The sequence below is a fragment of the Gambusia affinis genome, linkage group LG01 (assembly GCF_019740435.1).
Source record: "Gambusia affinis linkage group LG01, SWU_Gaff_1.0, whole genome shotgun sequence".
Lineage (NCBI taxonomy): Eukaryota > Metazoa > Chordata > Actinopteri > Cyprinodontiformes > Poeciliidae > Gambusia > Gambusia affinis.
In genome coordinates this window covers 15456516-15483899 of record NC_057868.1, presented here as the reverse complement: position 1 = coordinate 15483899, position 27384 = coordinate 15456516, and the positions used below count along the sequence as shown (strand labels likewise).

The 27384-nt window shown below is 40.0% G+C and overlaps 1 protein-coding gene across 10 annotated transcripts in view; it reads left to right on the top strand.

Moving 5' to 3' along the window:
* The window catches only part of prkcz (protein kinase C, zeta), a 100657-nt gene that overhangs the window by 27965 nt on the left and 45308 nt on the right, over positions 1 to 27384 (top strand). For 8 of the 10 annotated variants that reach the window (XM_044097381.1, XM_044097300.1, XM_044097607.1 and 5 more), the window contains 3 exons: positions 16546 to 16631; positions 25513 to 25644; positions 27244 to 27334. In XM_044097381.1, the coding sequence (XP_043953316.1) occupies positions 16546 to 16631; positions 25513 to 25644; positions 27244 to 27334 (309 nt within the window). Of the gene's footprint in view, positions 1 to 10552; positions 10720 to 13673; positions 13778 to 16545; positions 16632 to 25512; positions 25645 to 27243; positions 27335 to 27384 lie in introns of those variants that run through there. The other 2 variants (XM_044097821.1, XM_044097679.1) reach the window with 2 other exon arrangements.

Below are 27384 nucleotides of genomic sequence, written 5' to 3'. Positions count from 1 at the left end.
AGCTTGTTTACAGACTGATATGAAATACTGACTGAGGTCCTGATCAGCGGTCTGTGCCATGGTTAGATCAAAATGCATCAGTGTTACGGTATCAGTGTATCAGTATCCTGATACACTGATACTAATCTTCAGTATTCTGAAGATTAGTTTTCAGGTCTTACCACAGATTCTCAGTGGGTTTGTGTTTGACGAGGCTAATCTAGTTCATGAACAGTCTTGACCTGAACCAATCTACTGTAGCTCTGGCTGTGTGTTTGGAATGGTTGACCAGTCTTTGGTCCTCTGCAGCCTCTAACTGATTACTTCCAGGGTTGTTAACGATTTAGTTTCATCTATCTTACTGAATAAAGGCAAAGCCTCGGGATAATGCTTCCACCGCTGTGTTGTATGGTTGTGGTTGAGTAGGTGACTGTTCAATCTTCCTTCTCAGTCACTCATTGCCTTTTGTTTGTAGATCAACACTTTATTTTGATCTGATCTAACCACATCATCTTCTTGAACATGTCAGTTGTGTCCCCTAGATACCAGATCTAATGGCAAACTTTAACTGGGACTTCTTATGGTTTTCTTTCAACTGCAGCATTTTTCTTGCTACTTTTCTATGAAGTCACGGACCCCTTGACTAACGTAAGCGTTTTTGGGGTTGAACATCTCCACAACATTCTCTCTGACATTCCTGTCTGCTGTCTGCTGTGTTCCTTGGTCTTCATCATGCTGCTTGTTTTCTGAGGCCAGAAGAAGAGCAACTCCTGTTGGCCTCAGATGACATCACACACACACCTCACCAGGCAACGTCTAAAGTTCAGTACAAGTACACACCACACTTTTCAGATTTTTATTTGTTTTTAAAAAAGACACTTCATTCAGCTTCACAATTGTTGATGCAGCTACTTTATTGCATAAAATCCTCCATAACACATAGAGGTTTGTGGTTGGAATATGAAATAGAGAAGGAAGTGCCCTTTGTTTTCCTTTGACAGATTTGTTCATTGAACAAGATATTTTCTTACATGAGCAGCCAAATCAGAATTATTTCCTAGATTTACTAGCATAAGCCACACACTTAAAAACATGACTGTTTCCAAAACATGCTCACTTTAAAATCAAATGACTCTGTTACTGTAAGTCTGGCCTTCCTTTGATCTCGGTCCGTTTTAAATAATGAATGTGGATAAATGCTAACAACTAGAAGTTGTGAAGTGTGAACGTGAGAACACAGACTGGTATAAGTGTCTGAAAACAGATTAGATCTTTAACACACTCAGGATGAGACCTTTGTGCTGAGATTGGCCTAGTCTACAGTTACAGGCTGAATAAAGACCAGGGCTTGGAGGTCCAATGTACACAAGCAGTGATGCCAAATATAGGAAGCTGTGGTTGCGTCTAATTTTGATTACCTTAAGCTCAAAATTTTGGGTTGAATCTATAGGTATATTTAGATTGCTTAATGAATATGTTTACTCATTAAGTCTGTCTTACAGAGACCTCACTTGTGTGTCTCTCAAAAGAATTTTATGGACAACAAAAATATACTTCAATGGACATACTGAAATACAGAAAATCTCTTTATAAATAAATAAACCAGGTAAATCTCTACAGAACTTTAGCAGTCAGTATGAGCTGCTCATGCCAACTTACACCAAGGTTAGGTCAATATTTGTGAATAGTCTCATGTTTTTGAGTTTAATCTCTAATTGTTCTTAAAAGACTCGAAGAATTTTAACTGGAATCTTCGCTGTGGTGTAAATGAGGCTTATTGCAGTGAAATTCCTTATTGAAAAGCAAACAGATGGAGAATGAAGCTCCTGTCTCTGTGCCTCTCAGTGCTCACATTACATTCAGCCATTTATTCTGTTTTTATGAGTTAACTTGAGCCGCTTTTAATAAAGCTGGAAGCAGGGCTTACTGTACTCCTACTCTTATAAATGATGTCATTTAGTTTAGCCTAGCTTAGCCTTTGGGAATTCAACATTCCAGTGAATGTCTGAAACAGTACCGCTCTCCCCGAATCCAAACATCAGCTTAGAAACAGTTGCATGGAAACCTTTTTGATCTCATTCTAAAGAAGAAGTGTTTATCGGGTCACATAGACACAAAGGTTTGGGAAAAGACAGATTTCCCTGTGCCCTTGAATTTGTCATCTTATTTTTGCTAATCAGATAAAGTTAAACATTAGAGGAGGCATTCGGCTCCCCACCACCCCTCTGCAAAACATCGTCTTAAGTTCTCTGTTGCTGATTTCCCAGTTGTGACTCCTCACTGACAGCTGGAGAAGTTGCTGGGTGGATTTCTCACTCCATGTTCCTTGGAACCTGGAGATGCAGTACAGGCTGGTCACCCATTGTTATCCAGAGAAAACATTGCTATTATTCCATTTTTGGTTTTCTGACACACCGTTTGCTACACAGTTTTAGTTTGACATTTTCACGTTCCTTATTCTAGCTGCCACCTTTGTCAGATTCACTTCAGGAGCAGAGAAAACCTGATTTGACTCTGATTGGCAGCTGACATTGTGGCGTGATCACCGGAGGAAATTCGGACTGATCTCAGATCAGACTGGGATCCTCATCCAGGTGTTTTCATCTGTAATGGAGTTAGAGTAGCTTCTCATCTGTGTAGCACCAATAGCAGCACACCGGCACACATTCCTGTCCCATAAAGAAACTTTGTTTTTGTCAACACACGTGGCATGATAGTGACATCATCAGCCTTAGTCGTTGAAAATGCTGATATGACTTTGACTCTCATTCGGCTGAACTGGCCTGATAGCAACAGAAAACGTTTTAGAAACAGCCGACTCATGCGAACTAAAACTGTAATACATTAATAAATCATCATTATCCAGAAGACTCATGGATGAACACAGTTTATCAAGAAATATCAGAGCTTTGTATCAATCTGGACTCGGATTCTTCCCAACCTGTTACTAATAATAGAGGCTGACTGGGAATGAAAACGAAACGTCCATTTCCTGTTTGGAACAATGATCCTGTATTTGGATCAGATTTTCAGCAACACAGACAGCAGACACTATTAAAAGCCTTAAAACACGTTTAAAATGGAAAGATGCTACCGCCACCACACACTGACAGATGATCCAGACGGTTGAAGGTCATTTAAACAGAGGTTACTACTCCAGCTTGGAGTTCATAAAGTCATTGCACATCTTTTTATTCTAGTTCTATAATTGCACATGAACTACATCAAAAATGAACTGCCTGGCTAAAACATTCTCCGTCAATTGTGAAGTTGCCTGATGACTAAATAGAGTCCACCTCTATTGTACTTGTCTGTAATCTAATCTCCTTACAAGCCCAGCTGCTCTGACTGTGAATACTTTTGCACACCACACTTTTCAGTTTTTTATTTGTAAAAAATGTTTTGAATCATTTATAATTTTTCCTCTTCTCCACAATTGCATACCTCTTTGTGTTGGTCTTTCACGCTGATTTTCAATGAAATATCTTTGTGGTTGTAATGTGTCAAAGCATGAAAAAGTTCCAGGGGTGTGAATACTTTTGCAAGCCGTTGTATCTCTCTGGAGATGAGGAGAACAGTGGCCTGACCAACAGATGATTGAAACTTTGTTTAATCTGGGCTTCTTTGTCTAATCCAGGGGTGTTAAACTCCAGCCCTCCAGTTGCTGTCCTGCAGTTTTTAGATGCACCACAGGTACAAAACACTGGAATGAAATGGCTTAATTACCTCCACCTTGTGTAGATCAGTTCTCCAGAGCCTTGCTAATGACCTGATTATTCTGTTGTACAGCAGAGGCACATCTAAAAGTTGCAGGCCCCCCAGGACTGGAGTTTGACACCTATGGTCTAATCCCTCTGTTACAAATACTTAGGAAAGAAAAGATTAGAGATATGATTACCAGTTCATTTTTCTAAGAGCTGCTCTGCTCACCTGACTGGTTTTATACATTGTAGTTCATTTCTATCTTCAACTCCCCTCCACCCCACCAGGTCTGATCCAGAGGATCAGAAGTTTGCAAGCTCATCGTGTGTGATGGTTCAGACAAAATGTGGTTGGAGAAATGTCCTCATTGCAACAGTGGTTCGAAGCGTGTTTTTACCTGTCTTTTACTCACTCTAGACCCAATTCCAAACTGTAGATTAAGCTTTTGAGGAATAAATTTTTTACATAAAGTCAGCTCCTTATAATTTAAAGCAACACAAGACTTTGAAAGAAAATGCCGCCTGACTGTCTTCTTAACCTGTGACTGCCTCCTGCTCTTTTTGACTGCAGTGATTTCAAATAAGACAGTTTGGGGCATTGTCAATTGGATTTTAATTTACGGTGCCCCCCCCCCTCCCCCCCCCATAAAAACTTGTTTCATACAGTTTGTTTATAGCAAACTGTATAATTTGCACTTCCTGTCCAAGTTGCAGTAATCACTAACTAAAGATAAACTCATGGATGAGTTTCTCTAAATCTTACTGAGACATTAGTGCCTTAATCATGGAAATGCTCTTCAGGTGATAGAAGCCCGACTTTGTAACTGTTTTTATGCAGCTCTCTATCCATGCATTGCTTTGTTCTAAGCACCTGTTCAGTACACGGATGGGGCCCATTGCTTGTAAGCTATTCAGTGGGCTTCAGGGTGACAGTTAAGGGCTTTTAAAGCCTTAGTGACTTCATTTCTCTTTGAGCTCTGCCTCCTCTCTGCCTCTGCTGTTGCTGCTTCATTCTGTTGTTGTCCAGGATTTGGAGCTGATGCTTTGTCCTGCTGCTGAACCTACGGTGAATGGCGCTAGCCCGCAGCACATCTGTTCAGAAGGCTAATCCACAAACGACGTGCTCTCTTGCATAATGCTCCCACTGGGCCGCCACTTCAGCTGGCACAAACAAGCCGTACAACAATAGCGTCACTGCAGCCACCAATGAGAAAGAGAGCTTTGCTTCGCCGCTGCCTAAGTTCCTCTGAACTGAACTGGCCTCATTTCAGACGTCTCCCCTGTGGCATTCCCTCTTTATTTAACTGCCCCCTCTTTCAGATATTACTCCTCCCTTCATCAGTGCCCTTTCTTTTCAATAACAGTCTGCTCTCTCCTTGCTGTCACAGCTTTTTTAAACTCCTGTTCTTGTGTTGGTCTGCGTTTCTCTGCTCACTGAACCTCGCGCCTGACCGGGTCACCTTGTTGTTCTCGGTTGGTAATGTGAAGTGAAAGCGTTTTAAACATGCCCGCGATCTTTTAAAGTATGTCTACAGAAACAGTGGAGCACGGCAACTTATCAAGGTCACAAACATCATAAATTAGAATGAAGACCTTTAATCATTTGCATTTTCCCAAATTTCGTTCTGTGTATTATTGTTACTGTTCCTGTGGACTGATGGTACAACTTCCTCCCAAATATGAGAGCATAGCTCTGGGTCAGAAAATCATATTTTTTGCAAGTTGAAAAAATACCCAAGTAAAATGCTGCGAGCGTTTCTTTTGAGTGGCATCAGTAGACAAGTTAAATTTAAAGTTTTATTTGGGCTAAAAACCGTCCAAGACTGAGGTTCTCCACCCTCAGGAAGTAATCCATAATGCACAATATTACACAGGTACAGTAATTTCTGGGCTGGAGAGAAAAAGAGTGAGAAATTCCTTAGTCAGTGGGTTAAATACTATTTTACGATTACATCCCGCATAGCTAATTTTAATTCTAAAGATGGTGGCTTATAATTCTGATTTTAACCTCCAGACCAGAGATACAGCAGCCAGGGTTTTAATCTCTGTGCTCCGTTACCAAGGTAGCATTGTTCAGAGTTGATAATCTGTATCGTAGTGATGTTCAATGTGTCATGACAGGAGTGTTGCAAGAACTTCTTGATTTATTTATTCTGCTATTTATTTATTTATTTATTTTTTTACTAGTGGAACTAATGTATACTTGGATAATGTTTCCATGGCAACATGACAAGGTGCGACACTGCAACAGCACCTATAGACTGATCACTCATTCCCCGACTCCTTTCTGCTGTTGTTAGCCAGAAAGGCTACATTCACAGTTGATGCTCATTTCCGATTCTTTGCTGAAATCTGACATTTTTTTTGTCTGGTCGTTCATACTGCTGATTAAATTCAACCGCAATCAGACTTGTACGTGAACAGTTCACGTTCATATACACCGTGTTCCAAATTATTATGCAAATTGGATTTAAGTGTCATAAAGATAACATTTTTTGTTGTGCTATTAAATGTATAGATGGTATTGTGTATCAGGGCTCTTTGAACCACTATAATTAATTTCAGAGAGCTGGTTGATTAGTTTGTCTGGTGAGCTCAATTAAAGGAAATCTACTTTAGAAGGATGTTCCACATTATTAAGCAGGCCACAGGTTTCAAGCAACATGGGAAAGAGAAAGAATCTCTGTTGATGAAAATCATCAGATAGTGTAGTGTCGTATGAAAACTTTAGATATTTAATGAAAACTGAAGCGTTAGTGAGCCTTGCTTAGTAAAATTTGATTTACACTGTAATAGTTCATGACTTGAAAGTTATACCGACCATCATTTGCATTGACCATTTAAGAAAATCTGAGAAAATATTACTTGCATAATCATTTGAAACATGGTGTAGATCTGGTCTTAAGCAGGTTCTGAAATCATTTCGGTGTTTGAGTGAAATAAACTCCAGGTGTCCTAGAGCCATCTTTTCTGTCTGACTTGATAGGTTTCTGATATTGTTGTGGTGAAATGTTGGTCTACTTTTCTTTTTAATGTTTCTTGAAATCATTGAGATTTGCTAAGTCTCCAAAGACACTGTTCCAGAAGTTTTGTTACTTTCAGATGCAACTTTGCTTCTTAGAGAGGAAAGGTTTTCTGCAGGCCACTCTTCCTTAGTTGGCTTAGTCTGGTGTAGGCTTAGTCTTTTTCTGACTGTCCTGTCCTGAAATTTAACATTAACATTCTACTGGGGCCTGTAGAGTTCAAAATTGAGCGTGTGCACTGCCATAGCCTTTTCTTCTTAGCATTGTGCTAACACACTCCTCTCCATAGCAACAAGAGGCTGATGTTTGTGAAGGGGATCATATTTGCTGATGATTATTTATTTGCTTTGACAAGCAGCATCTGTCTGGCTGCTACTTTCCTGTTTCCATCTTTTGAAACAAGAGGCGGTACTTAGTTTTTCACGCAATTTTCTTCTTAGTTTTTATATTCTTTACATCACAACATTTTGGAAACCTTTTATTACACATGAGTTTTGATGCAGGAGCTGCACCAGTCAAGATTTTCCCAGCCAGTATAACTTTCTGTTATCCTTTCAGCTCTGACCTGCCATGTCCACTTTGGAATAGTCTTGATCTTCCTCATTTGGTTAAAATTAGTTTTAATTCAGCAAGTAAATAGAAAAATGTATTTGCATCTGAAGAAAAGTGGAGCTTAAATGTTGAACTTACCTTGATTCAAAGGATTTTTCAACTGCCTTTTCCTCAAAGCTAATTTTCATCCAACAGATTCTATGTAAAGGTCAGCTGGTATCTTTTTCACTCGGTGTAAGCTTCCAGAGAGAAGCTGTAGAGCTTTAAGATGGCGCATTCATTGACTGAAAAAGGTTTTCCTCATCTCAAAAAATGTGATTATTGCATAAAAGTACAATGTTTCTTGCAGTCAACTCAGAAAATCATCACATATGTATTAATATATTCCAAGCCTTTATTTCTTGCACATTTTATGAATATGAAAATCTACTATCTGTAGCACAAAGAATACTTTGAAAAATGTCATTAATGGAAACTCATGGTCTCACGCCCTAATCTGCTAATGAACTCAAGGCAGCTGCAAAGGTTTCCTGAGCCTTTGAATGGCTTCTAACTCTGGGTCAGTAGGACACAATCATGAGGAAGAGTGCTGACTGGACAGACGCCATCGATACCCTTCACAAGGAGTGGAAGCCCCAACAGGTCTGGTTGGTCTGTTCAAAGATATCAACAGAAAAGTGAGTGGAAGGAAAAAGTGTGGCAGGAGAAGGGGCGACAGCAACAGGGAGAGCGTCAGTCTTTAGAGGATTGTCAGGCAAAATTTGTTCTGGAACGACACCACACACTGATGAACACTTTATTTGTACCTGAAATGATTGGATCGATTGGAGCCTGTTAAACAATTCTGGAGGTGGGAACTCTGTTGAGGTTTTAAATGTTAAAACTTCAACATGTAATGTGCCAGTTCGACGCCATGAAGCTTACAGGAAATTCCCTGAACTGTAAGCAGCCAATCTCCACAGCAAAGAGAGAAGCACCAATAGAGATAGACCTTGTTGGTCACGCTAATGTTAGTTCAATATTTGGAAACACAGTCTGAATGGCTTCCTTCACTTCCTCATTGGCTGTTGCTACAATTCTAAAACAGTGCGTCGTTCACAGCTTCTCCTTCTGTTCACTGTTTGGCCCAGTGGAAATTCTGCTGTAGAAATCCCCGTCACTGGGAGAAAGCCCAGACTGAGCTTTGAAGAGAGATGACAATTGAACAGAATAGTACAGGGAGGCAACCCATGTAAACCCAGCCAGTAACAAGATAAAAAAAAATAAAAATTACTATATTTTCTTTCAGCTACTCACTTCCTTAAAAACACCTTAACTATCACCTTCAAAACACTTAATGAAAGTCAGCAGGTTTCAAGCACACTGGTATTCTCATGACAGATGAGGGATGATAGTATAAATATCTTTAAAATTATGTTATCTGTGTTTTAATGCTTATTTTAGCCACCGTTTTGACTCAGAGAAAATAGCTGCCTAACCCAGGTTGCTGCCGACGAATTCAGATAACGAAGAAATGTCTTGAAGGTTGCGCTGATAAAAGTGTCTCCAGACTTCCCTCGTCACTGTTTAAGAATTCAGAAAATGTTTGAACAACCTCGCTGCTGTTGCAACACTGGCCGGCAAGAGAAGACCAAAGCCTGTCCAAGTCTGAATTTGAGCTGGGAGAAGGAGACTCTACTGTGAGCCTGTCTTTGTGTTTATGGTTGACTTTATGGCTTTTGTCATCTTGTCAGCTGAAGGTTTTTTTGTTTTTTATCGCTCTTACCGCACATTATAGTCTCAGTTTGTTCTAAAATAAAATACATGAACGTGGTTGATGTTAGAGAGTTGTGAGTCTGCTCTTTGGACTTGTTTATTCCTACAGAGCTTTTTCAGATAGTCATGTAGGAAGTCTGGAAGTTACCATAAATAGATGTTTCCCCATCTGTCCTGAGCAGCTGTGTGATGTGACAAGGCTCATTGTGTCATTATTGTTTCTGGGATCATTTTATTGTCCCAAGATGAGCTTTAATGACCAATATAGAGAACCTACAGAACCACACATTCAAAGAAATGCATCCCATTGTTGTTATTATTCTATTTACGCCCTCTCCATCCATACCAATAATCTATAACATGGGATCTATTTTAAATATTGTGTGCATGCGTGCCAGACACCTGTTAAAATGTGGATGTTACCACAATATGAACGGAGTAAACTAGCATCCACATTTAGCTTATGCAAGCTTCAAGAACGTCACGGAATGCATTAGTCAAAGACAAAGACGGCAAAAAAACAAAGCCAAATAATTATATTCAAAACATACAATAGAATTATTTCCTCAAGGATGCAGCTAAAAGCTAGCACACAGCGCTAACGATCCAACCAACGTCAATAGCAATAAGCTTTGTTGTCTTTTTAGTGTTATTTGGAGCTTACTGTTCTGCTGTGTCCATCATTTCCATAGAGAGAAGGAACAAAAACTGACTTTCCCCAGTGACGTAGATGCATACCTAAGAAAAATTTAATTTTACCAGGTACTTTGAAGAGGCTGTGATGCTGGAGTGCGATATAAGGAATCGTGTTGGTTAATACACGCTAGAACCAAACATTTCCACTTGTCTACTTACAACTTTGGCATAACTGACCTTGGACTACAAAGTCAGTGAGAAAAAAAAAACTGGCAGATTCACAAAACCGATTAATCAGAAGTCCATGACCATCCGCAGCAACTGCAAATGCAGTGACATAGTTGACAAGAAAGTCTAGTAGAGAATAGAAATAAATTACTTTGCATCAAAAATAGGAATTCTCACATTTCCTGCAGTGTCTGTTTTTAACTTAAAGCAACTATGATCCAAATGAGACAGCTTAATGTCACCTATGACCTGCTGTCTGTGGTGATGCAGAGGTACACAGACCTGTTAGAACTGCTTCTTTCACCTGCTTTGTGAGAAGCTGCTTTGGGGTTTCTACAAGTAAGAACGGTTTATATTTGGGTTAAAAGGTGGAGGGAGCAGATGATGACGCTGCAGATATCACAACCAATTTTGCCATCTTGTGGGCATGAAGCTGAAACTGCAACTCTATTGCACACTGCTCTAAAAAGGCTCAGTCGTGTGGTTTAGTTTTCCCTTCTGCCAGGAGCCTCAGCTGCCCGACCAGATTAGGACTAGAACTGGTTAGTGGTGGAGCTGGAGGAGCTTTCTGATGTGTGTAACTTGGCATGTTTATGGCAGGAAGCTGAAGATGAGCACTTCTCAGGACATTACAGACGAATAAAAAGGAAGGGGAGGAGGGAGAGAGGAGAGCAGAGCGGAAAGACAAGCAGCTCTGTGAGACTGATACAGAGATGTGGAAGAGGTGAGGATGAGGAGGAGAGTTCCTGATCTAAAAGTCAGCTGGTTATCCAGAGGATGAAGGACTGATTGGTTTCCAGCTGGAGGGATGCTGCTCACGCTGCTCTTCTATTTTCAAGTCAAAGGTAGGAGAACATGGAGGACTCAGGAAGACTTCACTATGTGTCTTTTATTAAAGCAAAGGTTCTCTGGGACCAGTCCAGTTTCTCATCAGAGACTCTTTAAGAGAATGAAGCAGTTTGGTCTGTTAACAGTGACACTGTAGCTGAACGTAGATCAGATCTGCTCCAGGTTTTCTTTGCTTGCTGATTGAATCTCTGTCGGCCACACAGAACATGACTGAGCAGTACATACAGGTGCAGTTATCTTATTAATTTATTTTGCAATTTGAGTATTATTGTCCTTTAAATGCATCAGCCTGATTTTTGTTTGAGCCAAAGGAAAATGTTCAGTTGTTAGAGAACGGCTTTTCTGCAGGAACAGCAGGAAAGCGAAACACAGAAAGCTGTAATGCGGACCTACTGAAGGTCCGGCCACGCACCTACAGTAGAGTTCCTCTCACAACTAAAAGATCAAATGTTGAGCAGTGGAAGGAAAAAGGAGTGTTTATGATCAGATTCTTTAGCAGGTGTTTGCTGATCTTGACTTTTTTTTTTCTCAGAGCATGCAGCACCATGAATCTTCTGAATGTCTGCTCACATTTAAAACCTTCTGTAGCTCATTGTGTCAGTGAGCCTCTGAAGCCCTCACAGCTCCCTGCTCTTCTGAAGACATGAACAAGAACTGTTCTGGGAGTTTCTTTTGAACTGACAGGAAGAGATTTCACAGTAGTAGTGTTGTTGTCAGCTACATGCCTCAGCTGATGGTGCAGCTTCAGTAATGGCCAGCAGCTTGATGAATAAAACCCAGCTGTTATTACTTTGTGTCTCTGTGCACCAGCAATGCACTTCTTATTAAACACCCAGCATGCATCTGCGTCAGACATGGCTGTTATACCTTATCAGCTGTTGTTTTAAATGTAGATGTCTTAGTCGTTAATTACAATTCTATCTTTTATGAACATTTGACTTGCTGATACACTTAGCTCCTAGAGGAACCAACACTATGGAGGGTGGAGCAGAAAGGACAGCAATCCCAGTTAATAGTCAGGGCTAAACAAACCCTTTCTGGTCAATGGCTGGTTGACCTGCCTGCCTTTCTTAGTGCATCCCCGGATTTAAAACATTGTTACTTTAATAAGAATTATGAGCAGAGTTTGACTAGCGATAAATGGTAACTAAATGACTAGTTCTTGCTACCAGAAGCATTTTGAAAACTTAAGGCTACGCACAGCATGATGGGAGGCATTGTGCTCTTCCCGTACCCACTAACTGTTTTGTTCCTGATCTTTGTGTTCACCTGGTTGGCTGTAAATTTTGTTTTGATCATAATTTCTTATTAAATCTTCACCATCTGCTCGATGATGAAGATTTAATAATTTTCATCATCATTTTTGGTATTGGTCCACCACAACAATAATCAAACATGACAGTCATTACAGTTAACTATTAAAAGTGCTGGTGATACAAGTGCTGGCTTGAAGCAGCACTGAATGTTTTTGCATTACATAGCAAATAGTTGTAAAAGCAAATAAACAAATTACATTTTTATTGTTGACGATGTATACAATGCATTTATTCCTCACAGCTCAGTTACACCTGCAGGTTGACGAGTACTATCGTTTTGCTTTGCTGTGTATTTTGGTTCATTGTTAGTCAGGTTTTATAAATCTGCGCTATACTTGGCAGACAAGACATGTTTGTGTTGTGTCTCATTAGTGAAATGAAGTCTCTTCAACTGAACCAATCCCATTGAAGTGCAGTCGGCACTTGCCAGCGCACTTGCTCTAAAGCAGTGTTTCTCAATTCTGGTCCTCAGGCCCCCCTGCCCTGCATGTTTTAGGTGTTTCCCTTCTGCCACACACCTGGATTGAATATGTGGGTGATTAACAGGCTTCTGCAACACTTGATGGTCATGCAATCATTTGAATCAGCTGCTCTAAAGCAAGTGAAATTCGAAGTGAAATTGGATCATATCAACTCATATTGTTTTTTTGTTGTTGTTTTTTTTACTTGCATATCTGAAATCCTTCAGAGTGTGTAGCCAGTATCTGTGTCCAGATATTAGCTATAAAACAGACATGAACAGCCCCGCTCCTGTAAGGTGGGGGTGGGGTCTTCATTGTGACTGTTTGGATCAGTTCATGAACTAAACGAGGTTTTCACAGTTTACTGTGCAGAATAAATTAAACAGTTTAAAATAGATTGATCCGAGTGACTGTGGAGGTCAGTCACTGCTTTAAGTCTCTGATGTTGAGCGTCAATATTTTCTCATACTGTATCGGCTCATACTGGCTTCATCGCCCACTGTGATGCGCCGCTTCCTGTTCTTATGCATACCTCACTGCTCAGTGCTGTGAGTTGGATGCGGGGGTAACATGGCAATAGATCTGTTGGCATGGTGTCACCGAGATGGACTGACTCATCAGCACGTGGCACTGATTTGTCTGCCATCCCACATGGTGGTTTGTACCTCTGCCATCCAATCCTGTGGAAGATCTGCAGAGACCACAGAACCCCCCATTTAGTGTACATCTAAATATACACTAGACTATATTTAGATATGTCAGAGTAAAGGAGGTTAAACTCTAGACATCTTTATTAGAAGAAAAATGTTTGAAAGCAAGTTTTGTTTTCTTACTTCTTCTTTACAATCAGTCACTACTTTGTGTTGGTTTGTCACATAAAATCCAGATGAAATATGCTGGCATTTTTGGTTGGAACTTAAACATTGACAGTTTAATGGGTGTGAAGACTTTTGCGAGAAGCTGTACTTTGGCAGAGCAACATGAGCACAAGGTGTGCATTGTTACACCATGACCACTGTGTTTGTGTGTGAGGGAAAGGGCGGGTCTTGTTGGCAGTAACTTGTGGCTGCTACTTTCCTGTGAAAGTAACAATGTCTGGAAGTGAGGCAAGCCTTTGTAAATGTCCTGTCCTGATAGATTTGCCTGTAAGACTCTGAACCTCAGCTGCTCGGCTCATTTCTCAGACTGCAGTCCATCAGCGGCACTCTGGATGCTCGTCTTTATTCCCTCTACAGAGAGAATGGCAGGACTCTGCATGTTGGCCTATACATCTGGAGGTGTTGTATTTTACTCTTTACGTAACCTGTTGTCCTCCTTCCCTTCGTATCCTCCTCTCTCTCTCTCTCTCTCTCTCTGGCTCTTTGGAAGAAAAGTGGGGCGCTGGAGCAGTTGTCTTCTCCTGAGGATGGCGCTGAAATTTGTCAGTGATTTGAAGGAGCGTTAGGCGAGTGTAAACGTGTTGTAGGAGCATCATCAGCAATTCTGACCTTCGGGGTGGGAGTGGAGAAGACTGAACTTGTGCTATAAGTGATCGCACTAAAATGGAACAGAGCAGATTCTAGCAACAACAGATTATCTGATTAAAGATGAAGGAAGGAACTGAGAATGGAAATCTCTTTGGTGTGTTTAGGTTTGGGCTCTATTACCAGGTCACCTGAATAGTTAGCGATGTTTACAGCTGTAGTCACCAAACCGTCATCTGCGAGGTTAGTTAAATGGATCCACAATCAGCTGTAACGATAGACTTTTTTAAATTCATTTTAGATATTGCAGTAAAAACATTGAGTACTGTTTGGTTTTTCAATTTAAATAGAATGTTGTCACACGGACGGATGGTTTCTGGGTATATGACGTATGCTAGGTCCAATTGCGCTAGCTCTATCCAGCCAAAACAGCAATGAGTAACATGTAAACAGCAGTGTCTGTTTACATTCCCAGAGATTGTAGATTTAAACCTCTTAGAAAATCAAGCATCTCCCAGGATTTCCAAATTCAGGTTCTCCCACAGCAGACAGAACTGGACTAAGTGCTGAAAGTCCTGCTCTCCTGAATAACCTGCAGGAAAACAGTATTTTGTCTTCTAGTTGAATCTTCGGCTCACCACTAATGCTGAACACTGCCAGCTGATCCTTCAGTCAGGGGCAGTGTCTACACCAGAGTTTAAAGCCAAACACAGTGTGTTAGTCTAGTTTTGGTGACTGCCTCAGGAGGATGCACAGGGAGTTGTGATCTCTCCTGTTTGTTGATCTGGTGACTTTAACAGATCCTACAGACCTGCAGCTGTCTGCCAGCTTTGTAAAGCTTCACCTCAATCAGACCCAGTTGGTGTGTTTGTGTCAGACGGTTCCACTCGGTCCCAGTCTGATTAGTCCCATCCTGTGTGCCATGATGTTTGTCTGTGTGAGTTTGTTTAAATGATTGGCTAACTCTGCTGTATGCTGTGTGTTTTGGATAAGATCCTCATGTTTTCCTGACCACAGTGGTCAACACGGACCCTCCCTCACATTCCACAGGCCCGCTGCAGTGACCCGCCTTCTCTTGACAGCCATTTGAATGTCAGTGTCTCTAATCCTGCTGGCAGAGCCCAAATATATTTTAGCCAATTCAATATGTGACTCATTTGATTTGTCTAACTCCAGGATTTCAACCATGTTTTCTGGATTGTAAGAATCACAGATCAACACATTTCCTGAATGTAACGTCACTTAGATGACTTTAAGAACAGATTTCTTCTTAGTGGTTGTGCTAGTACTTTAATAGTATTATTATTTTATCTTATTCTACCTGAAGCCTTTTTCTCTTTCTATTCAAGTGATTTAATCATTTTGTCGTATCATTTTAAAATAAATACAATGTATTCTTATTATCTAGCATGAGATGTAAGAAGGTGTAGCATCTCACACTTCTATTCAGAGAACAAGGAACTAAGACGATGACAGTCTGACTTGAACTGATTTCAGGAGGTGGCCTGCTTCTGTTTCTGATCCTTCACGCTGATCTCACCAACCCTGAATCGCAGAGATAGAAACAGAATCTATTAGCACATGGACATTCATCACACAACCAGAAACCCAAAACCTTTAACTTCAGCATGTGTATTATGCAGCATGTAATCTTCTGAAAACCTAATCTGCTTAGATTGCTGAATCTAAATGGGTCATATTGTTACACACCAGACTGCAGCCATGGATAAAGTATCATGTTTATTTACTCATCTTTGTGGCTGCAGTTGCAGACTAGCTGCAGCCACAAAGATGGGATGAAAGATGGGATGGCTGTTAAATGGGATGGAATGATTTTATTTTTTGGAAAAGAAAGTAGTCATGCTTCACATGCAGAGGTGGAATAATACATTTTTGTCTCAAAGAAGATGATCATAATATCTGGAGTTCACTCCGGGGCATGCAGGTACAAAACTGTGAGGTGTCAGCATCTTCTTCTTCCTGCTGCTCTGCTTCAGTCAGTTTCATCAAGCGTCACACAGTGAGCTTTGATCTGGAGATACACTTTTATTAGAAGGCAATGTCATCCTGACTTCCTCACCAACAATAGTTGGCAGATAGATGGTCTGACTACCATGGCAACAGAGGGGAAAATGAGTTATTGGAGGAATGTATCATAGCCACACCCAGTAACAGCAGCCAGACATACTAGGAAACCAGTAAAGTCTGGGAGAGCAGCTAATGAATTATTACTGGGAAATCATCCCAGCAGCTCAGTCACTGTTTACATCCTGCCTTTTGCTTATTTTACAGCAGAATAGCTGTTTCATCAAGCTACAGCTACACACCTAACTCAGCTGAAAAGCAAACACGTCTCTGCGAGAAAACAAACCAGTAAAGATACAGAAACCTTGTAGCAAAATATGTTTTAAATACGATCTGATTCATACCGATAAAATCATCATCGACATCATGAAAAGTAAAATGGCTTTAAAAGCATTTATTGCAGTGGGATGATGGAAAATATTATACTATGACATTATTATAAAGCCTTAGCAAAGCCACCATGCTGCGGCTCTTCAGCTTTTTCATCTGTTTTCCAGAATCAGTCTACCGCCGCGGGGCCAGAAGATGGAGGAAGCTCTACCGAGTGAACGGACACCTTTTCCAGGCCAAAAGCTTTAACAGGGTGAGTCTCTCACCTTCCTCTGGCATACACACACAATTCGCTCTCAGCTACAGACAACTGGAGGAAAAAGGTGAACAGAGATTGAGTCAGTTATATTGGACTGAATCCATCAGTATTTAAAATTTAAAGCTTGATATACACTCATTTTCTGAGGATGTGCTGCTTTTTTCCATTGGTAAAATCACTGTCAGTTTTTTCAGGAAATTTTATTCAATTAAGAGTTTGACGTGAACTCCAACTTGCAGATTAAACCAATAATATTTTTTTCTATTTTGCCTCGTGCTTGTTTATATTGATGTAACGTGCAGACATACAGACAGTCTTAAGTACCAGTTTTAGCTGTTATGTGAGCTGCAGACTGCAGCTGCTGCACTATGAAAGGCAGTGACGTGCGGTCAGGGGAGGCAGGTGAGGCAGTGCCTCACCAGCCATCATGAAAAGAAAGAAAATATATAATCATAAAGTAATTTAAATTGTTATATTCGTCCGGTGGTTTGTACTAAAAAATATTTATTTTTCATGTAGCTTCACCAATTTCGATTTTTATTTGTTCAAAATCGCTGAATTTTCTTATTTTCCCATTCAAATGCTTGAAGCGATGCGGTGAGGCAGCAGCGAGCTCTGCCTCACCTTGGATTGCGCAACCCCTGGCTCTGCGCTGGCTGCTAAGCGGAGAGAGCATGTTGCTTTACGGCGTCAATAAAATGGTTTAAACAAATTTAATATGTGAACTTATTTCCAATAATTTAGCTTATGTATATAATGTACAGTGCTGTTTGTCACCAACTGTGTTTGTGTAACGTGTTTCGTGTAATGAGCGATTATAAACGGCAGAGAACAGGTTCGAGGTGAGGCAGGCAGTTCTCTTGCCTCATGGCAGCTCAAGATCCCAGACGTTCGTCTTGTTCACTCCTCAACTGCCGAGTAAGTGACAGCGAGCTAGGCTAAACGATTCGGGAAGCAAGTCAAGTGCAGCGATAGATTATAATAGAGATAGTGATTTTTTTCCTCTCGCTTATCCCGACTTTCGACATGGATGACTACATTGCAACACTAAAAAAGTTTTCTCAAGTGGACTTTCAATCGAAGCAGGAGATAATATGTGTGTTTTGTGAGCTACAGTTTGTATGTGTAAGGATGCAGAAGTGAAACATAACCTGTAAACTGCTGTCAATCTATGCATCTATTTGCAAATCTGATTCTGATGACGTCAGTGCCTCACCAGCTATGAACCTCACCGCACGTCACTGATGAAAGGATCATCTTGATTATTAGCCAGTGGTGTTGATGGATTATTATGGCTCATAGCAATCTGTTGATGTTAGCTGTAGCTTCATAATGATGCCCACATGAATTTCTTTTTCCAAATGAACTCTGTATTAGAGGATTTTGGATCATTTAAAAGCAAAATAGTCTAACTGACCTTTGGAGAAGCACTTCCTGTTGCGTTTAGCGGAAAACGTCATCACAAAATCACTATCTGTTTTGTTCATTCAGAATAAATTACTCATTTATTTCCCTACTAGACTTTGTCTTGTTCATGATGTTGGAATTTGTACCTTAAATTTAAACATCGTCACTATATAGAATTGAGAGCAAAGATTTTAAATATGGATGTAGAAAATGGTTTTCAATGTTGTTAAAAATTGTTCAGAATGAGAAGAAAATGTGGTTTAAATATGAATGCAGAGATAAACAGATGTCAATTTATTAATTCCAGAGACAGACTTGAGACTTGACTTGTACTTTGCCACATTTGTACTTTGCCAGTTCATCCCAAGCTACACTTGTGGCTGACGACTCCTTTACATACCTGAAATAATCTGGTGCAAAACAACCAAAACTATAGTGAAGAAAAGTTCAGTTCAAATTGCATATATATCATTTGTTCACAACAACTTCCATTTCAAAGTACTTCACAAAATATATTTAATTTGTATCCAGAAATATTTAGTAAATTCACTTCAATCATATGGAGAGTATTTTTCCGCAAAGTTCAGTTTATTATTTAAACTGGTTACTCAAAAGTGATTTAGGTCAGCATTCTGCAAAGTAACTTTTCATCTACAGTTCAGCTCAGAGGCAGTCTCATTTAGAAATGCACTAAGAAAAATTGGTAACACTTTATTGGACGAAATGTCAAATTAAGTGACATCACACTGTCATAAACATGACCTGTCATGAACATAAAGGAGTGTTTATGAACATCTGACTTGTCATGAAGTGTCATTCTGTAAATAATGACACTTTTAATGCAGCGTTGCTCTAAAAGTTGCCATGAAAGTAACTTAAAAGTTCCAACTTTGCATTATTTTGGAAATAATGACACTTTAATGCAAAGTTGGAACTTTTAATGGTTCATTAAAAGTGTCATTATTGACCACTCATAAAGACTCCTTTATGCTCATGACAGGTGTCACGTCATGTTTATGACAGTGTCACGTCATGTTTATGACAGTGTCACGTCATGTTTATGACAGTGTCACGTCATGTTTATGACAGTGTCACGTCATGTTTATGACAGGTGTCACGTCATGTTTATGACAGGTGTCACGTCATGTTTATGACAGGTGTCACGTCATGTTTATGACAGGTGTCACGTCATGTTTATGACAGGTGTCACGTCATGTTTATGACAGGTGTCACGTCATGTTTATGACAGGTGTCACGTCATGTTTATGACAGGTGTCGTGTCATGTTTATGACAGGTGTCGTGTCATGTTTATGACAGGTGTCGTGTCATGTTTATGACAGGTGTCGTGTCATGTTTATGACAGGTGTCCTGTCAATCTTATGCACACCCCGTCAAATAATCTGTTACCAAAAAATTTGTGCCTTTTTACAGCTTTTTTTACAGCTTTGATTTGCACATTCTGATCATTATAAATGCTCTTCCAGTTGTAACTTAAGAGAAATATTAAAAATGTGTTAAATATTTTCCATTGCCTTTTCTGTACTGAGCTGGAATATTCTCAATTTTATTTCCTCACTGATACTTAAAATCTTCGTCACTAGGTAGTAGTGTAGAAGATGTGCTGGTATAACACTGACATGCTATAGCAGTGCGGTCAGTGCAGCCTGGTATAGTTTGCATGCATGTATGCATGCAGTGCTGTCACATAAGGCTGGATTTTTGAGTTCCAACATGGCCATTCAGCATTCAGATCAGATGAAGATGAGATTTTCTCAGTCAGGTCAGGTCGCATTTGTTGTAATGAAAAGTTATTTGTAACTCAGTAGCTACACGGAGAAAGGATTGTGTCCTGTAGAACCCAGGAGCGTTGGGAGAGAACAGCACGTTTGGTTAGGATCTGTTCCAAGTCAAGTCCTTACTACAATTATCTGCTTCTGAATGTGAGCAGAACACAGGACTCTTCCGGTTTATCTGAAGAGAAGGTGCGGCACATTGAATTATAAATCACAAGTAATCAAGTCAGATCTACAGCTGAGCTTTCTGACTGCTGATCCATAATTCATGCTGACCTAGTTGTGGTTTGTTTAGCTGATGCCTCGTCTCTGAGACGTGAGCTTCCATCATTTCCCTGCTACGATGTTAAAAGGCTCCACTTGCCCATCCTGCCTTCTCAAACAGGATGTAAGTGATCTTCTACAGCACTGCAAGAAATTCATTCAAGTGCTTTCAGATCTTAAGTAGCATGGTCGCACTGAAGGGAGATCAGGTTCCACCTGCCAGAAAAAGACCTCACATCTGTGTTTAATGTTGTTAAAAGGTTTGGCTGTGGCATGTTGGGGTTATTTCCTAAAGTTTGTCTTTTAGGCAGTGGCAGATACAGCTCCTGTAAAAAGTATTCACCCCTTGGATGCTTTACAATTTTACTGCTCCTAAAAATAAATCATAGTCAAAATAATTTCGCATTAACGTAGCTTTTCATTTAAATTACTTTGGATAAATTAACTAATAATTAACTGCTCCAATCATGTAAGTAGTCCTGGTGTGTTTTCTTCCTCACTGGTATCTTTCTCGTGGATTTTGTCATCAACAAGTAAGGCTCTTTTGGTTTCAAGACATCTAATTATTTTGATGTCCTGCTATTCTCTTTCTGAAGTTAAAGGATCCATTAGCAGGTTGTACTCCGAGGACATTTGCTGCTACACAACAACAGTTTAACAGTATGGAGATTTTTATTTTTTCCTTTCGGCCCGGACCCTTAGACAGACCTGGGCTGTGGGTCTTTTTTTCCAACGGCCCATAACCTGCACGCATTAAGGTGATGTGATGGTAATGTTAAGCAGCCATGTGTTTCCTTCAGACTCTCATCTTATTGGCCAGAACCAACAACAAAAGTGTGTGAGTAGCCAATGAAGGCCAGAATGTTAATCGTCTGTGAGTTTCTGCCACACCCCCTGAAGCGACTCAGATTTACTCAGTAAGCAGTCTGAATCAAAGTACAAAGTTTACCGCTTTAAAACCTCTGAGACTGCTATTGTAAGCATAGGGTGATTTCTTCAAGACTTAAAATTGGCAAAAAAAAATTCAAAATCTTCTCAGAAATTTGTTTTTTTTTTTAATTATCTTTTTTCTCATTTTCAGCTCTGATGGTTTCTTTCTTGTATTCTTGTGGTATATGAGAAATACCACAAGAATTTCTTGTTAATTATTTAATAAATAATAAATAAATATTTATTATTATTATTAATAAGGAATATTATTATTAATAATATATTAATAATATCACAAATAATAATAAACATTATTTATTAATAATAATATTTATTATTAATAAATAAATGATATATATTAATATCTATTAGTAGATATTAATACACATATCTATTTATCTATTAACAAACTAGATATTAACATATTAACATATCTAGTTTGTTAATATTCCTGTTTTGTGTCAGTCTAAGAAAACTATGGACATTTCTAAGAGCTCTAAGGACAGTTATTAGGATTACAACCTAGATTCTGTTAATCAACGGCTCCACAGCTTTTGGAGTAAAACTAGTACTAATGTGACCTGTGGTAATGCAGGACTGTGGCGTCTGGTTTGGTGCCCTCAACCCAAGATCTGTTCCAAGATAATGTCAGTAGTACTGGGTCTGATTCTGTACAAATCACGCAAGTTCTTTGACATTAAACTCACTCATCCAGGTCCTTACAGACCTTCCTTTGGGTACTGATGCAAAGTCTGTTCCCACTGTTTCCCAGGCAGGAACATGAAGTTGTCCAAAATGTCTTTGTGTGTTGCAGCATTAAGAGTTCTCTTCACTGGAAATAAGAGAGTAAGAGAGCTAAACCCAGAAAAACATCCACACACACACACAGCTGTTGTATTTCCACTACCGGGCTGTAAAACATTTTCTTTTGTTTCCGGTGTTTCAAAAGATTTCCTTTCGATTTCACTCATCCTGATCTTCTCCAAGTCATTTTCTCCTTACAGCTGGAGAAAACTGTCAAAGTACTGAACTCACACATTTCAGTCATGTCTTCTGCCTTCCTTGAAATTCCATCATAAATGAACATTAAAATAATTAAAGTCTGATTTGTCCATACTGACCTCCATGTGCTACAAAATAGTGTTTTTTTCCCTCCAAGTCCTTATTATTTTTGATCTCTTTGATATTAGCTTATCATTTGTCTTTTGCTTGTTTTTATAACATTTCACAATCAATTTTAATATGCTAACCTGTTTAATAACACAGCCGCTGGATATAGAACGTCTCTTGCCCAAACTGTGTAGTTGCTGTCTGGGAACAACAGTTTTCCTGATTAGTCTTAGCGGTAATGAGTGCCAGAGCCAGCCTCTCTACCTGATGTGTAGTGGTGATCTGAGCTGAGCTTGAAATGAAAACAAGAAGCTTTTCTCTTGTCTTAAATTAGTATTTTTTCGTAGAAATTACCGAGTGGATTTTTAGCGCAGTTGATTTATCTCAGTCAGCCTGCAGCCTCTGCTTGGTTCCCTCTGCTGTCCTCGGCATATAAATAAGACAAACATAAGTAGGTCAGACTCCCTCCAACCTCCACCCCCTTCTTCTCTCACTCCTTCCTTCCTTTTTTCTGCCAGACCCAGCACCTTCATCTTTCAGCACTTTTCCCACCTTCCCATGTCTCTCTATCTGTCCCCGTCTGTGCCATCTTACGTAGACAGCATCCCAAAAACATCATGAGGTTGGCAGAATTTAGTCTTCCACCTCTTAAAGCTTATCCACTGTGACAAATTCCCTCAGACAAACAAGCATGAAGGCCAAAAATGTGAGGGCTGAAAGATTGATTATATTACAGAGGGAAAATATTCTTTTCCAGCACCTGTTAACAATACAAGATCAAAGTGTTTCAGATGCGTCCTCTACAGCAGTCTGATCGCGTCTTCTTCTTAGTTTCTGAATGATTCACTAACTTTTTATCAAGATTTATTTTCTTTGGCCTAAAACTCAACACAATCCATGTTTTATAAAACAGGTTAAGAGAGTTTCACTTCAGACTGTTATCTGATTTGATGTCATTTCTTTTAAAACTAAGCTGAAACAGGCAATAACATTTTGGTTAGTGGAGCATTCGACAAGCAGAGTGTCTTAGTTCTGCTGCAGAAGGATGTTGTTTCTCATTAGTTGCGTCTCTATTGGGCTGTTTTCACTACTAACATCGTCTCTTTAAAGTTTAGGTCAAGTTTAGCCACCATGACATCAAGCTGGACAGCAGGACCGTGATTATTTCTGGGCACTTCTATGATCTGCTATGGTGTTATCATAAATAAGAGGACATCTGTAAGGTAGCTGGAGTCTGGATTGCAAGACAGTCTCCATGTGACAAATACGGCAATAAAGGCTGTAGGGATGGTAAAGCTTTTTTAAGTCCTGAAAGCACAATGCACAGAGCTGTTCTTGACCAAATGTCGGGGACTAATTTAACTAATTGAGGACTTGACCAAATGCTAGGACCTGCTCCACCTCAGCAAGGAGATGGAGTCAGCAATGACTCCACCTCCTTGCTGAGCTCACAGTCCTGTTGGGACGTGGTGTCCATCCACCACCAATCCACTACTGCATCCATCTGAACCATCCCAGGTTGCACAGCAGTCATCAATGAACAAGTCTGTTTGAAAATTAATCTTCATGTACGGCTGGGCCCACTGAGACTGTTTCTGCTTGTGAGCTCTGGTTAGGGACCCAATAGTTGGTTGATGCACCACAAGCCTCTGGCACCACTCTATCTGATGATTTTTGTCAACAGAGAGATCCTTTCTCTTTCACATGTTGCTTGAAACCTGTGGCCTGCTTAACAATGTGGAACATCCTTCTAAAGTAGATTTCCTTTAATTGAGCTCACCAGACAAACTAATCAACCAGCTCTCTGAAATTAATTACAGAGATTCAAAAAGCCCTGACACACAATACCATCTATACATTTAATGACACTTAAATCCAATTTCCATAATAATTTGGAATACGCTGTATACTATTAGTAGAGCCTCATTTTTATTTTCTCATATAGAAAACATCCCACATACCTTGTTGTTGTTACCTCAAGCAACAACCTGTTTTCAATCTGGTCTGGAGTGTTTAATAACCCTTTAATGCTTATCCCGGAGTAGCTGCTACACTCCACTGCTTATTACTGACTGAAGCCTCTAAACGCTGTATAATAACTATCAGGTTTTTTAATAGATGTGGGTGTTACGGAAAACAGACCAGACTTTCCAACATGTTTCTTTTACTGTATTGATCAGGCCAAAGTTTAAAGGAAGATCTTTTTACTCCACAGGGTAATCCTGTGTGTTGCAGAGACGGGATGTAGAAAACTATGAATATTTTATAAATGTATGCTTGACATCTGCTCAGAGTTGGCTTTGCATGAGTGAACATAGCCTCTTGAAGTTTCACTGAAACAGAGCAATGACTGAGGCTCTTTGTTCTTTACAGCCTCTGTCAATGAATGGTACTGGTACAGCCAGATCCGTGCGCCGCATTTCAAGTGTCAGCTTCCTTTCTGAGGAGTTGTGGTTTGATGAGTCATGAACATGTCGAAGCAAACATCCTTTTGTACTAATGTAGCGTAAATAAACACAAGCCAAGATTGCCAGCAACAGAAATAGTAGAAATGGGAAAACTCATTGTAGAGCTTGTGATGTAACTGAGACGCAGCCTTGAAGTAGATGTGTAAGAATAAATGAATCTGAACTCTATGATCATACTGCAAACCAGATCAAAGTATAGGGAAGATAAAGAAGAGGACATTTTGTCCAATTTTATAAAACCTTTCCTACTCTGAGACACAATCTACAGTTTAACCTCTAACCTCCGGTTGAGAGCAAAAGACTGATATTAGGCAAGTCAGATCGCAACAACTTCAGCCAATGTTGATTAGACCTACTGATACACCTATCACAAAATGTACTGGAATATGTGCACCATGTACACCATGTGCAAACATCATGTAACAATCATGTGGACTGTTACATGGTCATGATATACTTGTACACATCACTGTACAGTATTGAAACTGTGTATTTCATGTTTTATGTTTCTAAAGCATGAAGAGCATGCAGAAATTAGTTGCTAAATTTCACAGTTCTGAGTTGAACTAAGATAAAATCACTTGACTTTAATTAGAATGCAGGTGTATTAAAATCTGAATCTGATTATGGGATGAACCTGGCAGATTGTGGCAATAGTTCAACCAGACCAGTTTACTTTGTAAATAAAGTGTGTGAAGAGAATTTTTGTTGTGAACTGAACCCATCAACAATCTAAAAAGGAAGAACACAAAATTAATTGGATATATTATTTTGCAAATAGATCCTTAAAAGCCTGGTTTTACATTTATTGTCATTTCTTAACATTATTGCCTGTGTTTGATGAATAAATTCAGCAGTGATCGAGAAACTAATGTGTGTGTGTGTGTGTCTGTGTCTTCCAGAAAGCCTACTGTGGCCACTGTAGCGAAAGGATATGGGGGCTGGGCGGGCAGGGCTACAAGTGTATCAGCTGCAAACTGTTGGTCCATAAGCGCTGTCACAGACTCCTCCCTCAGACCTGCCAAAGGCTTATGGTGAGTTATTCATTTGCATATGGGCTCGACGGAACACTCCGTTCTGAAATCAAGTTTCACGCAGTTAGAAAGTGTGAGGATACATTCCCTGAGTGGGAAAACGCCGTGGAGTCCAACATGTCACAGCACTGCATGCTGGTGTTAAGGCGACAAGTAGAATGGGGAACCTGCATCGTGTCAGAATTCTGGTAGCATCGCAGAGCTCTTTGATGCATACGATTAGCTTTCCAAGATGCTTCACTCATGACATTTTCTCTAGGATTAGCAGTAAGTTTAAGAGAGGTAGTCCATGGACATTCAGTCCATGAGCCTTAAAGTTTTTGCACCAAGGTGGTTTTGTAAAGCAATGTTAATGTGGGCCAATCAGAAGACATTTTGACAAAATAAAAACTCCAAAGTAAAATTGGTGTAAGCATCAAAACTGTTCAGTCCACATGTGATGATTCATTTTATCCCTGTTGCACAGTTCGGGATGCGACATGATCCAGTGTGTGCTATTTAAGACAAGCGAAGCAGAAAGGGTTGTTTTGTTGTGCTCTTTAACACGGGTGGGAAATAACGGGGAGGAATCAGGTCGTGGCTTTGGAGAAGGAGAGCAACTTGGCACGTTTGACTTCTATTTGAATTTGCTTTGTGTGTCACTAATGTATGGATCCACATGCCACCCTGAGCTACATTCCTGTTGGCTCATTCATACACACAGGCTGTCGCAACACAGCTAAAAAATGAGCCCAATTATTTTTGGCCCCTAGGTGACCAACAGTCTTTGAACCTCTCTGTATCCAAGGTGGAGCTGAAGCCTTTCTTATGTATTTGAGCCAATTACCAGTCTTAATTGCAGTGCTCTTTATTTGTCTGGCCAAAAAAATACCCATGTGTTTATTTCTTTACATGTGAAACTCAGTCATCTTGACTGATTAGCTGGTCAATGTTTTGGTTTCTATCTGTCTTGGATGACACACTCAACTTTGCTCTGTGAGATGTTTTCTAACTTAACCCCACTTTAAACTTCTTTTACCACCTACTAAATTTCTTAATGTGTTATTAATGCTGTCTAACGGGTCACCAGTCACTGTTTGGCTGTCAGTAAGCATAGAACGTGTTCTGCGGTGTCTTAAGCGGTCACTGTGCAGCTCAGCTTCCTGCTCCATCCTCTGTAAAGTTAGCCACCACTACAGCACAGCGGCGTGCTCCACGTGACCAGTCGAGTTGACCAGAGAGCAGAGCAGATTCCAAGCTCAGCAATCTGAAGACAGAAGTCCAGATTAGAAAATCAATGTGGTCAATAATGCTAGCTCTGACAGTGAGCTCAGTGTCCGCTGTCTGAATATTGACCAGCATGTCGTCATCAGAGGCAGATTAGTGACTCTGTGGCCCCAGAAAGCTGAATGCCTGTTTCGGAGGGAGTCCTACATTGTCTTTCCTTAGGCTGCTTGTTTGGAAGCAACAATACAAATGCAGTTTTCTTCCACAGTCCTTGCTGATGTGATTCAGCATACTCTTCACCAAGAGTGTAAAAACATCCAAGGACATGTCACTGGATATCTGGGGGATCACGTCGGTGGATATTTAGACGTAGTTTTGAAATTCTTTTTTCAGGATCCAGTCATGCCATCACAGGAACCCCCTGCAGACTCCAAGAGAGAGGAGGTGGACGTCCCACCGGATGACACGGAGGACACAGACGGGAGTAAGACATTTCTTCTTTAAGGAGACATTATCCCCAACCGTGTTTGTGTT